The 17,646-nt window shown below is 32.6% G+C and overlaps 1 protein-coding gene across 1 annotated transcript; it reads right to left on the bottom strand.

Moving 5' to 3' along the window:
• Nucleotides 1-606: 606 nt before the first annotated feature.
• Nucleotides 607-1,789, bottom strand: LOC131031186 (RING-H2 finger protein ATL74). Its single transcript, XM_057962227.1, has one exon. The coding sequence runs from the start codon at nucleotides 1,725-1,727 to the stop codon at nucleotides 1,161-1,163; it is 567 nt and encodes a 188-aa protein (XP_057818210.1). The 5' UTR covers nucleotides 1,728-1,789; the 3' UTR covers nucleotides 607-1,160.
• Nucleotides 1,790-17,646: the final 15,857 nt, after the last annotated feature.

The raw sequence follows: 17,646 nt of genomic DNA, 5'->3' as shown, positions 1-17,646 counted from the left end.
ACATCATTGTTGAGCCTAGAAAGTTAGTTTAGATCTCAAAGATTATTGTTGGATGGTTGTAACATTGATTATGAAGACCATTCAGAATCTTTATCTTCCTTTATTGATATAACTATGAAGAATGTCTTATTATGGATAATGACTAAAGTAATGAAAGTTGTTCAAAAAGGAAAATAAGTCTACTTTTGAGAAGACATTGGTGTTAAATATTATTCAATTGTAGATGGTTAGTTTAATAAGCATATTTTTTTATATGTAGCCCCATCATCAGGTAAAGTTTGTGATAAATTAAAGTTAATGGGGGTTATTAAAAGTATAAATTGTATTTGATCACTTGTAGGGTATAGTCTTGTCTCATGCAAGAGACACATCTCTCCTCACATATTATCTATTTAAAGATTTTCGGATTCATTTATTTGAATACATTATATCAATTTATGCTCTCCAATTTTAACACTGATTTTTTTGCTGTAAAACCAAACTCATTTTTGAGTTAGAATTTTGATTCATTTATATAAATGAACCTATTCTCAAAAACTTCTAACTAAATTTAAAGAAGATGTTAGGATCTAACATTTCATTTTCAATTATCTTGGGAGGGAAACAGTAAAAGTTCATTGTAAGCCCTTAGTATTCCATTCCCAATTGTACATTCACCCCATGGTGTCTTAAGATAGGTCAAATTATAATAGCCCTGTTTATAAAAAAACAAAAATATCTGTCTGAAAAAATAGCCTGTCAATAATAGGCATTGGAAAGTGAAAAGTCCTTTACTGCCGGTGTGACCAGACGACGAAACTTGTGGGATTCATACACTTTCCACAACTTTTAGAATTTATTTAATGGCAGCACCCTAGTACCCACTAATTGAAAACCAGTTGACAGGCTCTCAAGCTGATTCATAACTTTTAGCAACACTCGAATCACATGCCCATTTTCTTCCAAAGCCCAAATCTTACACCGAAGAACCACATGCAATTCACGGGATGGCTATTTACAGAAGGGATTAGACAGCAGGTGGTGGTGGTAAAAGCACTGGGTGTTTAGCTGAATACTTGGATCTTGAGATATACAAACAAGTCAATTCACCAGCTATTACCAGATATTACCAGATATTTCCAATGTTTATAGCTATGTCTTTACTGTACAATCTATGTCAATCAGATTACTATGGAGACCCTCCCAAAAGCAAAAAGTATCCTATCTGAATCGCCTTCAGCTGCTGGTCTCGGTGCCTCGATCTGCTCAACACATGCCTCTGAGTTGCTAGACTGTGTTTGATTTCTCATCTGAAGAAGACAATCTCTGCAAGTGGGGCATGAGGAGTGGGAAACAAGCCATCTGTCCACACACTCAATGTGGAAAGTATGCTTGCATTTGGGCAAAACTCTTATACTTTCACCTTCCACAAACTCTGCCAAGCAAATGGGGCAATCTCCTAAATTAGGTTCTGATCTCAGTTTACTGTAGACAATAGAGGGCAGTTCTTTTATATGTTTTTTCTTCAATCCAGTATTTGCCAGTCTGGTAGCCCTTTGGAGCTCATGAGATCTCCACATGCGATTCCATGGGAGGACAGAGAGGAAACCCACTAGAGATATGACTGTACAGAGGACAAGAACACATATGGCTGTTCTATTATGAGGATTAAAATCCTCCTCCTGAGATTCGTTTGGCAGGCCCACTGCAAGACCACCTGCGACCTCTATTATTATTCTTCCCCCCATAGTTGACCTTAGAAAGGAATATGAACCTCTATAAAATTGCTAACTTAGCTTCTCAAAGAAAAGACGACAAGAGAAATGAGTTTTAGATCCAAACATCCTAGTCCCTGCAACCTTTTATAAGGTTTGCAATTTGCCAGGATATAGAAATGAATAGTTAGTCGTATAGAGTGCGTATACAAGAAACTACGATGTAATCCATTAGTCCAAATGAAAAGATAAGATACGACTGTGACATGATCAGAAGGATTGGGATGAACTTGTGGCCAAGCCTTCATTGAAAGATACGTTCGATTGACACAAATATAAAAAGTTTAAGCATTATTGTTTTCTCAATTATATTACATAAGATATATTTTATGGACGGCAGCGAAACGAGTCTTTGCCATCTGCCTCATCTTATTACTTGGAGCATTATATATATATATCTCCCCCCCTTAAAAAGCTTAAAAACATGTGCCCTCTTTTTCTATTACTTTTGTCTTTAATGAATAAGGTTTTAATATTTCTTAAGAATAGAAAAGATAGTGGTAAAAAACTATATTTTTATATTTATGTCTAAGATAAAAGATTAAAATAATTTAAATAATTTAAATAAGGTGAGCTTGAACATCAATAAACATTAAAAGTTGTTAAGTAGTGAGAGCAATATTGGTAGTAGGGGATTGCAATCATTTGGTTTACATTAAATATTATGGAGCTTGAAACTATTATTGATAGAATCTTAACCAATGAGAACACACTCGTTCTTTCCATTTTTATTTGTAGCATACTATCCACGAATAGGACAAATAGTGGTGGTTTCATCTTCACATTTAGCTCTAAACTTGAAAGATAAAAATCCATGCCTCCTAAATATGAAACTCACTAAAACTACCCCTTAAGCGAAACTTAGGAAGAAGTAAAAAAACCCTTAAATGCATGAAATATAGAAAACAGGAGAAGTCCTAATAAAAAATTGGGAAACTAAAATTATCTTAAATTTAAACTAAAATCAGCTCAACTAAGTGAACTTAAGATAAAAATCCATGCCTCCTAAATATGAAATTCACTAAAACTGCCCGTTAAGTGAAACTTAGGGAGAAGTAAAAAAACCCTTAAATGCATGAAATATAGAGAATGGGTCTTGACAACCAAAGGCCTAATTAGGTACCCATGTACAAAAGGTAAAAATCTCCCACAACCAGAGAAAGGGAGAAAAACCTTATGGGACAAAACTCATCTCCAAAAGGGAGATTTAAATGAATGAAAGACTAAGTAGCCTCCAAAAAAAATGTACCAAAAAGAATAAGAACATGATGAAAATCCTTGAAGTATGAAGAAGTTGTAGACAACTATCAAATGATAAGTAATAGAGTTTTGGATGAAAAACATTCTTTGAGACCAAGATGATTGTTATGATCAAGAAGACAAGAATTTGCATGAGTTCCCCCAATGACACTACCTGAATGGTAAAGATATGGCCAAAAAGGCAAACATCTAGTAGTTGACGATATAGATGGCACATGAATCTAAATGAGTGACCCGACAAACCTCATTATATCTAAACAAAACCAAATAAAGTCTCTTCCATAAAAATAGATCTTTTCCTAGTGCAAAAATTTCTAAATAATATACTAGTATGTGAAAAAATAAATACATGAATAAAATATACAATGGAAAAAATATAGAAAGAATTCATGAATAGATCTAAAGAGCTTTAAATCAACTTTCCAAACCGCAAGAATCACAAAAATCAAATGTACTAGTGAAAGTATATGAACTTGGAGGATGAAACTAAAGATGTAAATTTGAGTGAGTATAATAGAAGTTTAGAGCTAAATGTGAAGATGAAACCACCACTACTTGAAAGATATAATTGAAACTAGATTTTTTATTCATTATGTAATCTTTTCTTTTGAGGAACATATCGATTATTTTTTCCCTATTGTTGTTTGTAGAAGGTGTTAATGTTTTGTTGTTTTATCTTGCAGACTTGTCTTGTAAAATTTAATAGTTTATGCATGAATTAATGGTCTCTTAATTATTTATAATGTCAATCAGTGCTTCCCTATTCTATGTACTAATTAAGTGTATGTGTGTACACACACACACACACACACACACACACACACACATAGAGAAACACATACATATACATATATATGTATATGCACATATATACATATAAATACATATATAAATGTATATGTACATGCACATATATAGATACATGCATACATACATACACACACTATATGTATGTGTGTAAGATAGAGAAAGAGAGAAAGATAGGTGATATGCATGTGGTTGTATGTTATTTATAGTTTCTTGCAAGAATAAGGATAAGTATAAGTATGTAGATTTATTGAAGCCCCATGCAACAATTATTATTTCTGTGTGTGTTGTAGAAGCTAACTTATGTAGTTGTAGGACTACATGTAGTAAGTAATGCTTGATTTAATGATAAGGCTATATGTATAAATCTTTAATAAATTTATCCTCCCTCAATTTGATTGTGAAGGATTCTACTTATACATTTGGGTTTAAAATAGAATCAAAAAATTATCACACCATCATTGCAGTATCATAGTAAACTATAGCTTTGGGAAAGGTGTACATTGACCTTAAATTTAGTTGAATTCAAATACATAGTGTTTTGCATGAATCATTAAGTTTATGTGCATTTATAGTAGAGAGGGTTGTGACTAGCTAAGTTGGACTTTTAATAAGGCAAGATATAAAGATTCCAAGAGGACATAAAGTGGTGCAAGTTGTAATAGGTGTAATGGGAGAAATAAATTGAATGATGAAAGTTGTAAGGAGAATATGAGAAATTATAAATGCCACAGAATATAAAACAAGGAGAGATAAAGAATCGTAAATGAGCCTTGAAGAAACTGCTATAATAAAAGTGGAAAATAAAATAGATACAAGAGATGATAAAATTCCATAATTAAAGCTCAAATTAATCCATGGGAATTGAATTGAGCATGATAATGCATATGAGTAGATATTCCCATGTGGGTTCAAATTGGTGAATTAATAAATAAATAATGTAATAAGGAAGCAACAAAGGTAAGTAAATATTACAATGATGATTTTTATATTAATTTTAAAGATACATGTAACTATATTTATCAAATTTTCATTATTTTGAATTTGTAATAAGTACTAAGAGGTTTATGCCAATGGAGAGTAGTAGGTATGTTCACTATATGAAGGATATTTAGAAAGATATCAATTATAATGGTAAATGTGAGAAATGTCTTGTAATGAAGGTGTATAGTTGGACAAAGAGAAAATATAGATTTCACAAGCCGACTTACAACAACATAAGTCATGAGAAATAATTACAGTTTTTACAATGAGTATGGTCTCACAATCCCCCAAGTTTTTTATTTACACACATCATCCCAATAGATTAACAAAAGATACGTTCATTTTTTATCATGATATTTAATTAAAATTTAACATTAAAGTAGGTATCTATTTATCCATTTTGATATTGTATTTTAGGCCTAGTAAGGAAATATATGAAGATGTTTTCGTCACATTTACTATAAATTAAGTGCTAGGGGATATAATATAGGAACTAAAAGGATAAGAGAAAATTTTATAGTAATTTACATCCACATGTGAACATTATCTATGATTATTGGAATATTGGTGCATGAGCACCCTAGAGACCTAGGTTTGGCCAACAATTTCAAAATTTGAGATTTTTTATTTTTTTTGTGTTATTTAATGTAAATAATTCTATTTTATGCCACTGTGATGTATTTGGACCCAATTGGGAAAGTTTGAGGTCCATTGGCCAAAAATGTAAAAGTTGTCATTTTTGTCATGACAACTTTTACAACCTTGGAACTTTTTCAAAATATGGTTGGAGATTGGTTTTTGGGTAGTTTGTGGTTTTAACCCACTTTTATGGATATAAAAAGTCTTGGTACATGCCACCCAAGGGTTGGTGGTTGAATTTTTGATACTTTTGTTCAATGAAAGTGGATATTTTGGTGCCTTTCAATACGTTGCAGGCTGCTCTCATTATTTGTTCACCTTGAAACTATTAATTATTTTATATTAAACCTATTATATGTGAAAGAGTGGTTAATTTTATAAATTTTGAAATTGGTTCCTTTTAAATCCATTAAGCTTTGACAAAGTGTTAGAATCAATGACAGTCCCAAAGACACTAAGAGAGGGGGCGGGGTGAATCAGTATCTAACCGGTTAGCAAAATATTTAAAATTATTAAGAACTTTATATCCCAAAATAGTGTACCGGTAAATAAGAATTAAGGCAGTAAATAAGAATAACAGAGACAACATAGAGAACACACCATAACACAGGATATTTAACAAGGAAACCCCGTGTGGGAAAAACCTTGGTGGGATTTGTGACCCACAATATTCACTCACTAGCCAATGAATAAATATTACTTACAATGAGGGGCCTACACATGCAGGAAGGCTAGCAGCCTAGAGCTCACTGCTCAATTACAAAACTGACTGACTTACAAAATGGATTATCAAAATCCAATATAATATACTGCTTTAGATCAGCATCAACTATGCCAGGTTCAGTACCGATTTAAGCTCAGTCTATTACCAAAAACCTTCCCTGCCAACTATATCACCTTATACAAAAAACTCATCTATATCATATCCTCTCATCTACCAAAATGACTTATAAGATCTCATACATATATATGAGTCTTTTACAATATGCCATGTCAACTTTTACAAAAGATAATTACAATATAAAACAATAAACAAAGTTTATTCCATGTCGGCTTGAGTGTCGCTATGCATAATTGTCACTATTGGTGAAGTGTCTATCGGTGTATGTAGAAGTCTATTGTCGATGCGGGTAACTGCCGGTGGGTTGCCAATTGGTTGCCATCAATGACAACATCAACCATTCTCATAAGAGTGTAGAATGGCAACAATCTCCCCCTTTTGCATTGATGGAAACACTCATGAGAAAAATCCAAAAACTGAAGTCCAAAAAGTCCCCAAAAAGATGTGCTCCCCCTAAGAAAATGATCTCCTATGAATAAGCATTTTTGTCTCCACTAATGCCCCTTTGACATCAATGACAGGTTGTCAAAAATAGTCAAATGAGTGCAAATATTTCACCTCAAAGTCTGTAACCAGTTGGTTACAATCTAAAAGATATCTGCTAAAACTAAATTCAGACTTTGCATAAACCTTTTGCTGTCATTCAAGGTTGCCTCAGTCTGTTGGATCATGCCAGTGAGATGATGCATGTGATCTTCTGGTGATCGTTCTCCCTAAAGTAATGCCTTAGTTATTTCTATTCTCTGAGAAATAAGATTTTCCAACTTAGGACCAAGTTTATCTTTAAGCTCTCTTGCATTAGACCTTATCTTTGTCTTTTCTTTGTCAACTTTGTCTAATTTTTCCTCAAAACCTGCCATCTCTTTCTCAAAAACTGATATTTGACCAGATGAACTAATTATGTTATCAGCTATGTCATCAATTTCCTTTTGTATTTTACTAATCTCCTTGTCTATGTCCGTTGTCAGAAGGTGAGATTTGCATGTTTCCCTGTATAGTTCTTTGTACTCAAAAATTGTAGAGTTCAGTGCCAGTAATAATGTATTCAAGTGTTCAATGCACTTCTTTATGGTGTCATCAAAGAATTTTTCCTTCTCTTTTTCAACTCTTTCCTTTATTGTATCCTCATTCACTTTATCAATCGTTATTACATTGTTAGCAACAAATTTGGACAATGTGTCTAGTTTACTTAAAGAATCCTTAATATGATCTATGTTACAATTTGGTGCAATCATTTTAAGAATTGGTTTAGTGTTATCAATTGCCTTGTAGGCCAAAGCATTGCAATTCGTTATCTTTTTTATTGAATCCAAAAGTACCTCTGTTACATTGGTAGGTCTGAATTCACTTGCTAATGTGTCGGATGTCTGACCAATTGCCTTTATTACCTCTATACTTCCATTAGTTGTAACCATTTTACTTATGTTTACCTCTGGTGGATCATTCTGTGTTTGCATCCCAACTAGCAAGGGTTTCTCAGACTACTTTGATGTCACAGTGATTGTCAGTTTCTCTGCCTCACTATGTACCTCTGCCTCTGTGAGTACCTTTGCCTTAGTAGGTTTCTTAGTAAGTTTTGTTGCCAGTATCTCAGTCTTAGGTGGCCCTGTGACAACATCAATTCTTTTAGTAGGTTTCTCTATTTCTAATGGTTGCTTTGTTTGGGTTGGGATCTCAAACCTCAACAGTCTCTACCGATTTCTCAACCATGTTGCCACTATCAACATTGTCTTCCTTAACCTCTACATTGTCCTTATCTACAACAATATTCACTTTCTAAATATCCATATTCATGGCGGAGTATCTCAGATTCAGGATTTGTGTCATCATGTGTAAGACCTTCAGTGTCAATAACCGGTGGATCATATATATGTATCGTTGCAGTATCCAAAGGTGGTGATAAATTGTTAGTTATTTTGATGTTTGGAATACCACCAATTTTTCATTTGCCCTTGTCCTTATCCTTATGATACACTTTAATTGTCTTCTTTGGTCAGTTCATTTCCTCTTGTTTTTCCTTCTCCACAAAAAATATATCCTAGTTATTAGCAGTCTCATCTGCAATCTCTTTTACTCTTCTTGCCATTAAACTTACTTGCCAGTGTCCACTGGCAAAAACAGATCAGTTAGCCTCAAAAATTAATTCATCAACTTCCTCTTTTGAATTTATAGGATGTACAGCTAGAAGTTTTTCAACTTTTAGTTTCTTATCTAATTCCATCACTGCAATCCTTTTTGCTTCCAATCTCCTATACAAATCATTGTGTAAGTCATCCACAACTTCAATTAAAACCTTTTTCTATATGTCTAGATGTAAAATTATATTGTTCTCAATGCTTTCCCTGTCAGAATCATTAAATGTGTTATACAGTTGGTGTACATTAGCCAAATTTCCATCATTAGTTATCTCATTTAGTAAATCATTCAAAGAAGGGTAACAAGTTGTTGTTTCTTCTTTGGTGTCAGTTTCTTTGGTGGTCCCCTTAGTACCTGTTGTTTCTTGCTCAAAGTCCTTGTTCTCTTAGGTGAAGGAGAGGGTACCGGTGAAGGTTTTCTCTTCCTCCTTTCAACTCTTTTAAACTCAGCTGCCTTGTCATTGTCAGTTCCAAAAGATGTGCCAACCGGTGAAATGTCTACCTCCAGTTGCAGTCCTTCAAGTTCACTAGCCGATATGCCACTAATGTTCATTACATTTTCCTTGATTTCCTCCACTTTCTTAGAAGCATCTCTAATAATTTTTTCTTTTTTCTTTCTTTGCTTCAATGTTTTTACATCACTTTAAATAGTCTCAGGACTACCAAAAACTTGTTCTGATGGTTCTCTCGGTACATCTAGTAAAGCCTTTTCATATATCTCAAGAATGTTAATATCTACCTCATATCCCATTTTAGTCAACCATACAATCCTAGGGAGTACAACTTCCATCCATGTCTCATATTTCTTGATAACAAAACAAATTTCTTTGTTATATTTGTCCACTACACTCTATGGTAGTCTTTCTCTAGTTTTCATTTTAGCTTGGAAATTTTTGAAGTATTCAATTATGTTGTTGTCCTTTGTAGTTCCCATGCTAGTAAAAGCTTCCTGTAAAAGTTTTCCTACCGGTATGTCATATCCAAAGTCTTTAGGTCCTGTACAGGGGATTTCCTTAGTGAAATACAACATTAAACATACTATTAGATTTCCAAAGCAGAATGTCCCTTTCTTATCTCGTTTGATATTTTTTGTATTGTCAACGAGTTCATCTTTTAGCCATTCACATACATCTATCATTGCGTTGTTTTTAACCATTTCATAAGCACTGTTAATACAAAGACTAGAAACTAAATTTAGTCTATTTGCATGTGTAGTCTTGTAACCTAGCACCATACTTACAAATCTTACATTAATGTCTTTGATATCATTCACTCTCAATGATCTATTGTCAGATGTTGCTCCTATTAAGGTCATCACTTTGTTGTTAGGAATATTCTTAGTCTTATCAAGTTTGTTGTTGGTTGAGGGTAAACCAGTTACTGCCCTAATTGTTTGCCAGGTTATTTTGCAGATAGAATCCAACCATTAGAATTCTCCATGTTCTCTACTCAAAACTATTCTTACTACTTCCTCTAGAAATTGGGGAATGTTCAGTATCTCCACAAAACCTAGAGTTTCTATAATCTTGTGTTTGGGTTTGACAACACCATTTTCATCACAAATCAATTATGTAAACATTTTCATCAATTCTTCAGAACCTAGTTCTTCTATATTGCAATGTATATAAATCCTAGGGTCTTTTGCAAAAGCTACACCTTTAGGAATTTTTGAAAATGCCCTCGTAGAGTCATCTTGCTTAGCTACTTCAAGAAGTATCTTAAATACGGGCCTAGGGCATTTCACATTTTCCACGATAGTAGGGTTCTAAATAAACTTGGGAGCAAAAGAAAAAGCCATTGAAAAATACCTTTAGCTGCCTGAAAAATGCCTGAAGAAATCACTATGCACCTTTGCTTTGAATGCCTTCACTCTATTTTCGCGCTCTGTTCTAATTTGAATACTCAGTGAATAAAAAATGAGGGATATTAGCTGATTTATAATGACATTTGTCACACCAACCACATTAAATGCTCACTGGTTAAGTGAAAAATTAACACATACGTGAGTAAATCTATTTTCTCACCATCGACCGAGGGTAATCTGCATAATTTTCAACTTACTGCAATACTCCCAAAGGGTTACTTCTCAGTTGGATGAAGAATCTCCTTCTGGTGAAGGATTACTCTGTTCTACCGGTATTGAGATAGTTTCGTCAACATTATGATCTCTCTTCCCAATCCAATGTTTTGAAAATTCTTGCTTTACCTCATCTACCTTTTCTTTGCCTTTCAAACTGGATCCTTTATTGTTTGTCAGTGAAGTCTTGCTTCGAAAAAATTTGGCAATATATCCAATTTTGTTACAAGCATAACAAGTCACATTATTCCTTTGAATAGCCTTTCCATATCCTATGTTGGTTTGTGTTCTACATTGATTAGATAGGTGTCCATATCTTTCACAAATATAGCATTTCACATTCATTTGGCAGTTTTTTGAATTATGACCAACTTTGTTGCATTTGGAACATTGACCGGTGGGTACATTAGTATTCTGATTGTTTCTAAATCTACACTGATTTGCTCTATGACCATATTTGTTGCAATTGAAACATTTTCCATTAAACTTATAAGTATTAGGTTGTCTTACCGGTTTGTCTAATCTAGATTTTTTGCAGTACCAGAACTTTCTCCAACTTCAAATCCAAGTCCATTTGTATCTCCATTAGGTTTCTAATTTTTTAGCATGTCATCAAGCTCCTCTGAACTTTTCTTGAATTTATCTTTGTGTTGATTTGGAGTAGCCAACTCATTTTCCAGAATTTCCTTTTGTCTCATAAGCTCAGTTTTATCATGTTGCATGTGAATCAGATTTGTCTTTAACATATCATTTTCATGACAAAGTCTTAGATTTTCGTTTCCATCATCATTGAGTCTTCTAATAAAGTCTTCTTCATTATTCTTCCTATCTTCAATGTCTTTACATAACCTCATAGTCATATCTTGCATTTCATTCTTCATATTGTTGTTTTCCTGTCTCAACTTGTTTGCAAGTTTATTAAGAGTTTATTTTTCCTCATCATCTTTCTGCATCTTCTCATGAAGTTTTTTTATTTTATTTTATGCTATAGGAAGGTTCTCCTAAAGTCCTTTAATGAATTCTTGTGTAGTCCCTAGATCATCTTCAAGTTTGATATGCTTCAATTTTTTAGCATCATAATCTACAAGAGCTCCTTCCAATTGTTTTCTTAAGTTCTCTATTTTTACCGGTGTCAGAATCTTCCTCAAGTTGTTAGGCTTCTGAAAACAGAGGACCAAGCTCTGATACCAATTGTTACAATCAATGATAGTCCCAAAGACACTAAGACAGGGCGGGGTGAATCAATGTCTAACCAGTTAGTAGAATATTTAAACTTATTAAGAACTTTGTATCCCAAAACAGTGTACCAGTAAATAAGAATAAATGCAGTAAATAAGAATAACAGAGACAACATAGAGAACACACCATAACACAAGATATTTAACGAGGAAACCCAGTGTGGGAAAAATCTTGGTGGGATTTGTAACCCACAATATTTACTCACTGGCCAATGAATAAATATTACTTACAATGAGGGGCCCTGCACAAGCAGGAAGGCTAGCAACCTAGAGCTCACTGCTCAAATACAAAACTAAATTCTCACTGACTTACAAAATGGATTATAAAAATCCAATACAATGTACTGCTTCAAATCAACATCAACTATGTTAGGTTCAGTACCGGTTTAAGCTCAGTCTATTACCAAAAACCTTCATCGTCAACTATATAACCTTATACAAAAATCTCATCTCTATCATATCCTCTCATATACCAAAATGACTTATAAGATCTCATACATATATATATGAGTCTTTTACAATATGCCATTTCAGCTTTTACAAAAGGTAATTACAATATAAAACAATAAACAAAGTTTATTCCATGTCGGCTTGAGTGTTGGTATGCATAATTGTCGCTGCCACTGAAGTGTATGCCGGTGTATATAGAAGTCTATTGCCAGTGTTAGTAACTGCCGGTGGTTTGCCAATTGGTTTCCATCAATGACAACATCAACTATTCTCATAAGAGTGTATAATGCCAACAAAAGTTACATTCACTTTTGTGAAAACTATCAAAAACCCTACCTAGGGTTTGTTGAGAGTAAAATAAATGTATAATTCCACTTCCCACGATTATGAAAATCTAAAAATAGGTGGGAAGGTGTATTTTTATGTTTCCTTTTATTTATCCATGGTTGAAGGGCTCAAAACTCAAGTTTGCACATGCTATGTATGGTTGTTATTCTGATATTACTAATGTATCAGACTAAAGTGATGATGAGGAGTGAGTTTGAAAGTGTAAAAGCAAAGTAAACCCTTTGGGGTTGGGAAGAAGGAAGTGAAGGAGTGAAGGGGTTGTGTGAGCCCATCTCAAAGTGTTGAAAATCATTTTTAAGTCTCAAGCACCCAAAGATTTGACTGCCTCAAGACAATATATGTCACTATCATAAGTAAACCAGTGAAGTTGTAGATTTCTTGTCTTAAAATATTAAGTGGATGTTTGTCTTGTAAATTATTTCAAGGGAAGGTTTGAGATACCCTTATAAATCTGATATAAATGGTTGAGATCCATCACATGAAGAAATAATCCAAGTAGGAATGATTTTCCCAATGCTTTGACTATCACAGTCTAAACCAATCATGTACATGTTACAACAGTGACTTTGTATGATCCTTCCCATTGTTGGAAACAATATTAAGGTGTCTCAACCTTATGAAGATTCCCTATATATTCTAAAGCTTACAGGACTTTAAGGATGTTGTGATTGGCCTTTTGTCAATTTGAAGGCAGACCTACTTGTAAAGAATTGAACCATATACAAAGGGTGAAAAAAGGGAAACTTGAAGATCCCCAAAATTACTGATTGTTGGAATATCGAAAACACAAAAATAGTATGTACACAACCTCAAATGGATACTCAAGTGTAGGAATGTCCAAACCTTGGTGTAAGAACTTAAGTCTTATAAGAACCAATGATGGAAACTAATAAATATGCCCCAAGGAGAGTTGTTTTGGAATGTGTATTATAGAAACCCTATATGTTGAGTTTGTCATTTTGAGTACAACCCTACCTCTACATCAAATATCTGTAAAGAATCAACACAATTCTAGGGAAGATGTGTATGATCCTTGGATGATCTACACTAAGTAGGGAGACTAAAAAAATACTAGAAGGTTGGGCATTTCTTTATGATCTTTCATGTCTTTGGAATTCTTTTCATCCTGATGATGAATCATGGAGTGTGATTTGAAACGTTGATGGGAAAAAAATACACACAATTGTATCCAGAAAAAATTCAAGAATATAAGATGGATTGTGGAAATATCATAGCTTTAATAAATACTAGAAGGTTAGGCATTTCAATATAGGACTTGGATAGATTTGAGGACATGAAATAGTGTGATAAGAAGTTATTAAAATAATATAAATGTAAGGAATGAATTGGAGAGGTGAAAAACAAAATTGAGTATATATTTTAGATCTCCCTTCTCTTATATAACAAAAGAGATAAATGGTATGGTATTATAGCTAAAGGAAGAAATTGTGAGTGGGTAATGAAGAGAGAAAATAATGTCATGTTACCAAAAAATGGTTAATAGAGGATATCAATTGATAGATATAAGGTGAAAAATTGTGTTATGTAATAGGGAAGGATATATTAGACAAAAAGACTAGATGGAAATTATATGGAAGAATATTCTAGGTGTAGGATTTCAAGAAGAAAGTAACCAAATTACAAATCAAAAGGGAAAAAGGAAGAAAACAAAGAGGAGGTTAAAAATAGAAATGTGGGTAAATATATAGCCTCATTTAAGAGGAATATAGTAGGAATGATCATATGGGAGGAACAATGTTCTTTGACATGTGAAGAGGTTGTCAAAAGTTCAAAATTTTCACTCAAATCAAGGAGGAAGGTTTGAGAAAAACTATAAAATAGGGAAGGCTTAACCTATTTATATTGGTAAGATTATTGTTATATTTAAATGCTTGTATATTGTACACTAGTTATGTGTACATGAAGGAATGTTGGTTTTATTTGTAAACTAATGTAGATAAAATGTGTCATTTTTGTGTATGTATGAGTATTTTATCCCTTTCTAATCCCTTAATTTTTTTTAATTTTGATGGGTACTTCCCTATTATATGGCTTGGAAATGCATATTTATGTGTGAGACAATGGAAAACATTATTTCATGTGGTGTGTGTTATTTTATTTTCTATAGAAATGGGTTTGGAATGTGCAAATTGGGTGAAGTCACATACAATAATTATTGCATGGGTTCTCATTGGTAAAAGTTACTTTAAGTAGCTAGAAAACTATCTTTAGTAGATGATACAAGATTACTTAGAAGGTTGTGCATATTTATTCAAAGAATACAACCTAATTTATGGTTATTGTGAGTGGTTTTTTAATCATATTTTTTGTTAACAAAGGGTGTTGTTCGGGTGTGGTGTCTTTATCAACCAATAGTTTGATGCATAAAGGACTAGCTACAACTTATAATTTTTACAATGCAAAACTAAGAAGAGATTATTTTTTTCCATGATATAGGAAGGCAAATACTATAATAGATAATGGAATGAGTTTGTTTACATTAGTTCATATATTGTTGATGCTAAGTATTCTTCTTATAAAAATATTTTTTTATTAAAATATGGAAAGGAAAATTTGAAACAATTTCAATTTTAAAAAATATCACAATATACATGTGTTCTTTTATTTTATTTTTTAATTAAAACTCAATTAAATATATGACATTATTAGTAAAAATTAGTTTTTTAAAATTTTATTTAGTAAAAAATTTAATAGATTTGAATCAACTTATTAGTCTTTTCATATAAATATTTCAAAGTCTAAAGAAAATAATAGAGTTTTACATCATATGTTTTCTTTCAACATTATTTATTAAGTGGTTGTGCAAAAGACTTGGTATGAGAGATATTGTAAGATATTGCTTGATGACATAATGTCAAGAGAGGAAAGGTCTTGAAGCAAAATGTAAAATTCTAATTCCCATTGTGATTAAGCTTATGTCTATAAAATTTTCATTATTTAGCCTACTTGTGTATAGGTAGATACATGCTGGTCAATCTATAGAATTCATCCACTCTAAGTCTATACAACAAGTTATTATATTGTTTGGGAGTCTCTCCTTATGTTTTTGCATTCCAAGCCTAGTTAAAATCCTTTATCTTTCAATTTTTGAGTCTCGTATTTTTGAATAAAAATATTTCGAAGATAGTGCGCATACTATAAAATTTGTACATGGTGTTATTTGACAACCTAGTATCATTGCAAAATTAAACACAAAAAAAAATAGTGAGAGCATGAATAATTCGACTATATGCTATCTTAATGTTAGAATCCTTGCAAAGAAAGATGCAATACACTATGTTCTACAAACCCCTTGGGATCAAACTAGGTCATAAAATATAACTTGGTTCAAAATTGAGGTTCGAGAACTTAATGGAGGATGGGGGACATAAACAAATATTGGGAAAAAAATGATTGATGAAGGTCAATCCTCTAGTAGAGATATTCTCTTTCGAAGAACTTCTCTATAAGTGGTGAATGTAGATCATCAATATTGGTGAGTGTGTAGTTTTATACCTCGAATAGGTATTGCCTATGATAGAAAAGTATAGGCAAAGTAAGTTCAGAAAATGTGTTGTTATCAAATCGATTGTTGGACAAAGATACACTTGAGGGCTATAGAAACAAGGGATCACTAGGATAATGCTAACTATATTTGAACACTGATTTAATTTTCTCATATGGCATGTGGCATAGATGTTCAAATGGATTTCAACATTTTACTAAATGATATTACATTATTTGGAAGATTATACAAATTTCTTCCAACAATGCAACATTCATTATGGTTATTATGAGCGGTTCCATTTATAGTTTTTGTAAACAAAGTGTGCCACTAGGGTGTGGTGCTATCATATATTGATATTATGATGCATAAAGGACTACCAACAACTTTTATTGTTTACCATGCACCATTGGCTTAGAGCTTATCTTCTTTGCATGATGATGAACAATGACACATGGAATTAGATGTATAGAACTAGAAGATGTTGAATGTTAAAAAATATAAAGAAACATGTTTGGCATCAAGGGAATGCACATATGCATCACTACTAGTTGATACATAATAGAAGATAGATAGAAGATTGACTTGATAGAGTAAGAAGAAAAGTCAATTTGATGACTTCTATAAATTATATTTATTAATATCATTTAAAAATCTAATCCTCTATCATTGTTTAATATAAATTTAATGCCAATTCCTTCAATCCAGATCGTTTTCTCATAAAAGTCCAACACATCAGCCTTCCAATCTCTTAAGCTCTAAGAAAACAGTGGCTTAGAGAATAAAGGAGCATTTGAATAAGGTCAACGAGCTACAATCCTAGAATTTTATTAAAAAATCTTCCATGGCTATCTGCTTCTATATCATCATAAAAACTGTTGACATATGCATTTTATGACGTCAAGAGAAACTTTTAATAAGGTGGATCTATTCTATTGGTCAAGATACAAATAATGCTTTTTGGTCTGCTGGATTAGTCATTACTCATTATCACATTTTGACAGTGCTTCTTTGAAATAAACTAATTTCAAAGCATTACAGACAGAAAAAGCTCTGTAATTCTCTTTACACGTTCCACCACATAATTACCCCACTATCTCCAACAGTATTTGAATCGACAGCTTTTGAATTTCGTTTCTCTAGAATTGAAAACTATCTCAAAATATCCCACTTCGGATGATTCAGAATAAAAGTTATGTACAAAAGAACGTACTGTATCTCTTCAGATAATGTATTTTAGTACAACAATGGCGTAAATGGGAAACGTATGGTGTAATTGCTTCTGTTCAGATGAGTGGAGAAATTGTAATGTCCACTATGATTTGCAGTAAAGAGGATACTTTTGTCATTAGTCAATAATTTATAATTTAGTGGAGACCTCCTCACATATATTGACAAAACTTTTTAAAAATTTGATGTGTTCTATTTTAATAAAAACTTACATCACCATGGAAAATGGGAGGAAAGCAAGGGTAGGCATTTTATGGTCCACCATGGCATTTGACGTCCCATTAGGATTCAACTCAAAATGATGTAATTTATATTTGTATTATATGAAACTAATTAATATTTAATAGAAAGCATTTTATATGAAATGATTTCGTCCAT

Source organism: Cryptomeria japonica, chromosome 8 (genome assembly GCF_030272615.1).
Source record: "Cryptomeria japonica chromosome 8, Sugi_1.0, whole genome shotgun sequence".
NCBI classification, from domain to species: Eukaryota; Viridiplantae; Streptophyta; class Pinopsida; order Cupressales; family Cupressaceae; genus Cryptomeria; species Cryptomeria japonica.
Note: the sequence above shows the minus strand (reverse complement) of the source record. Positions and strands in the feature narration are given on the sequence as shown.

Excerpts from the sequence above, each read along its gene's own strand:
- LOC131031186 (XM_057962227.1), bottom strand. The coding sequence starts at position 1,727 with ATGGGGGGAAGAATAATAATAGAGGTCGCAGGTGGTCTTGCAGTGGGC.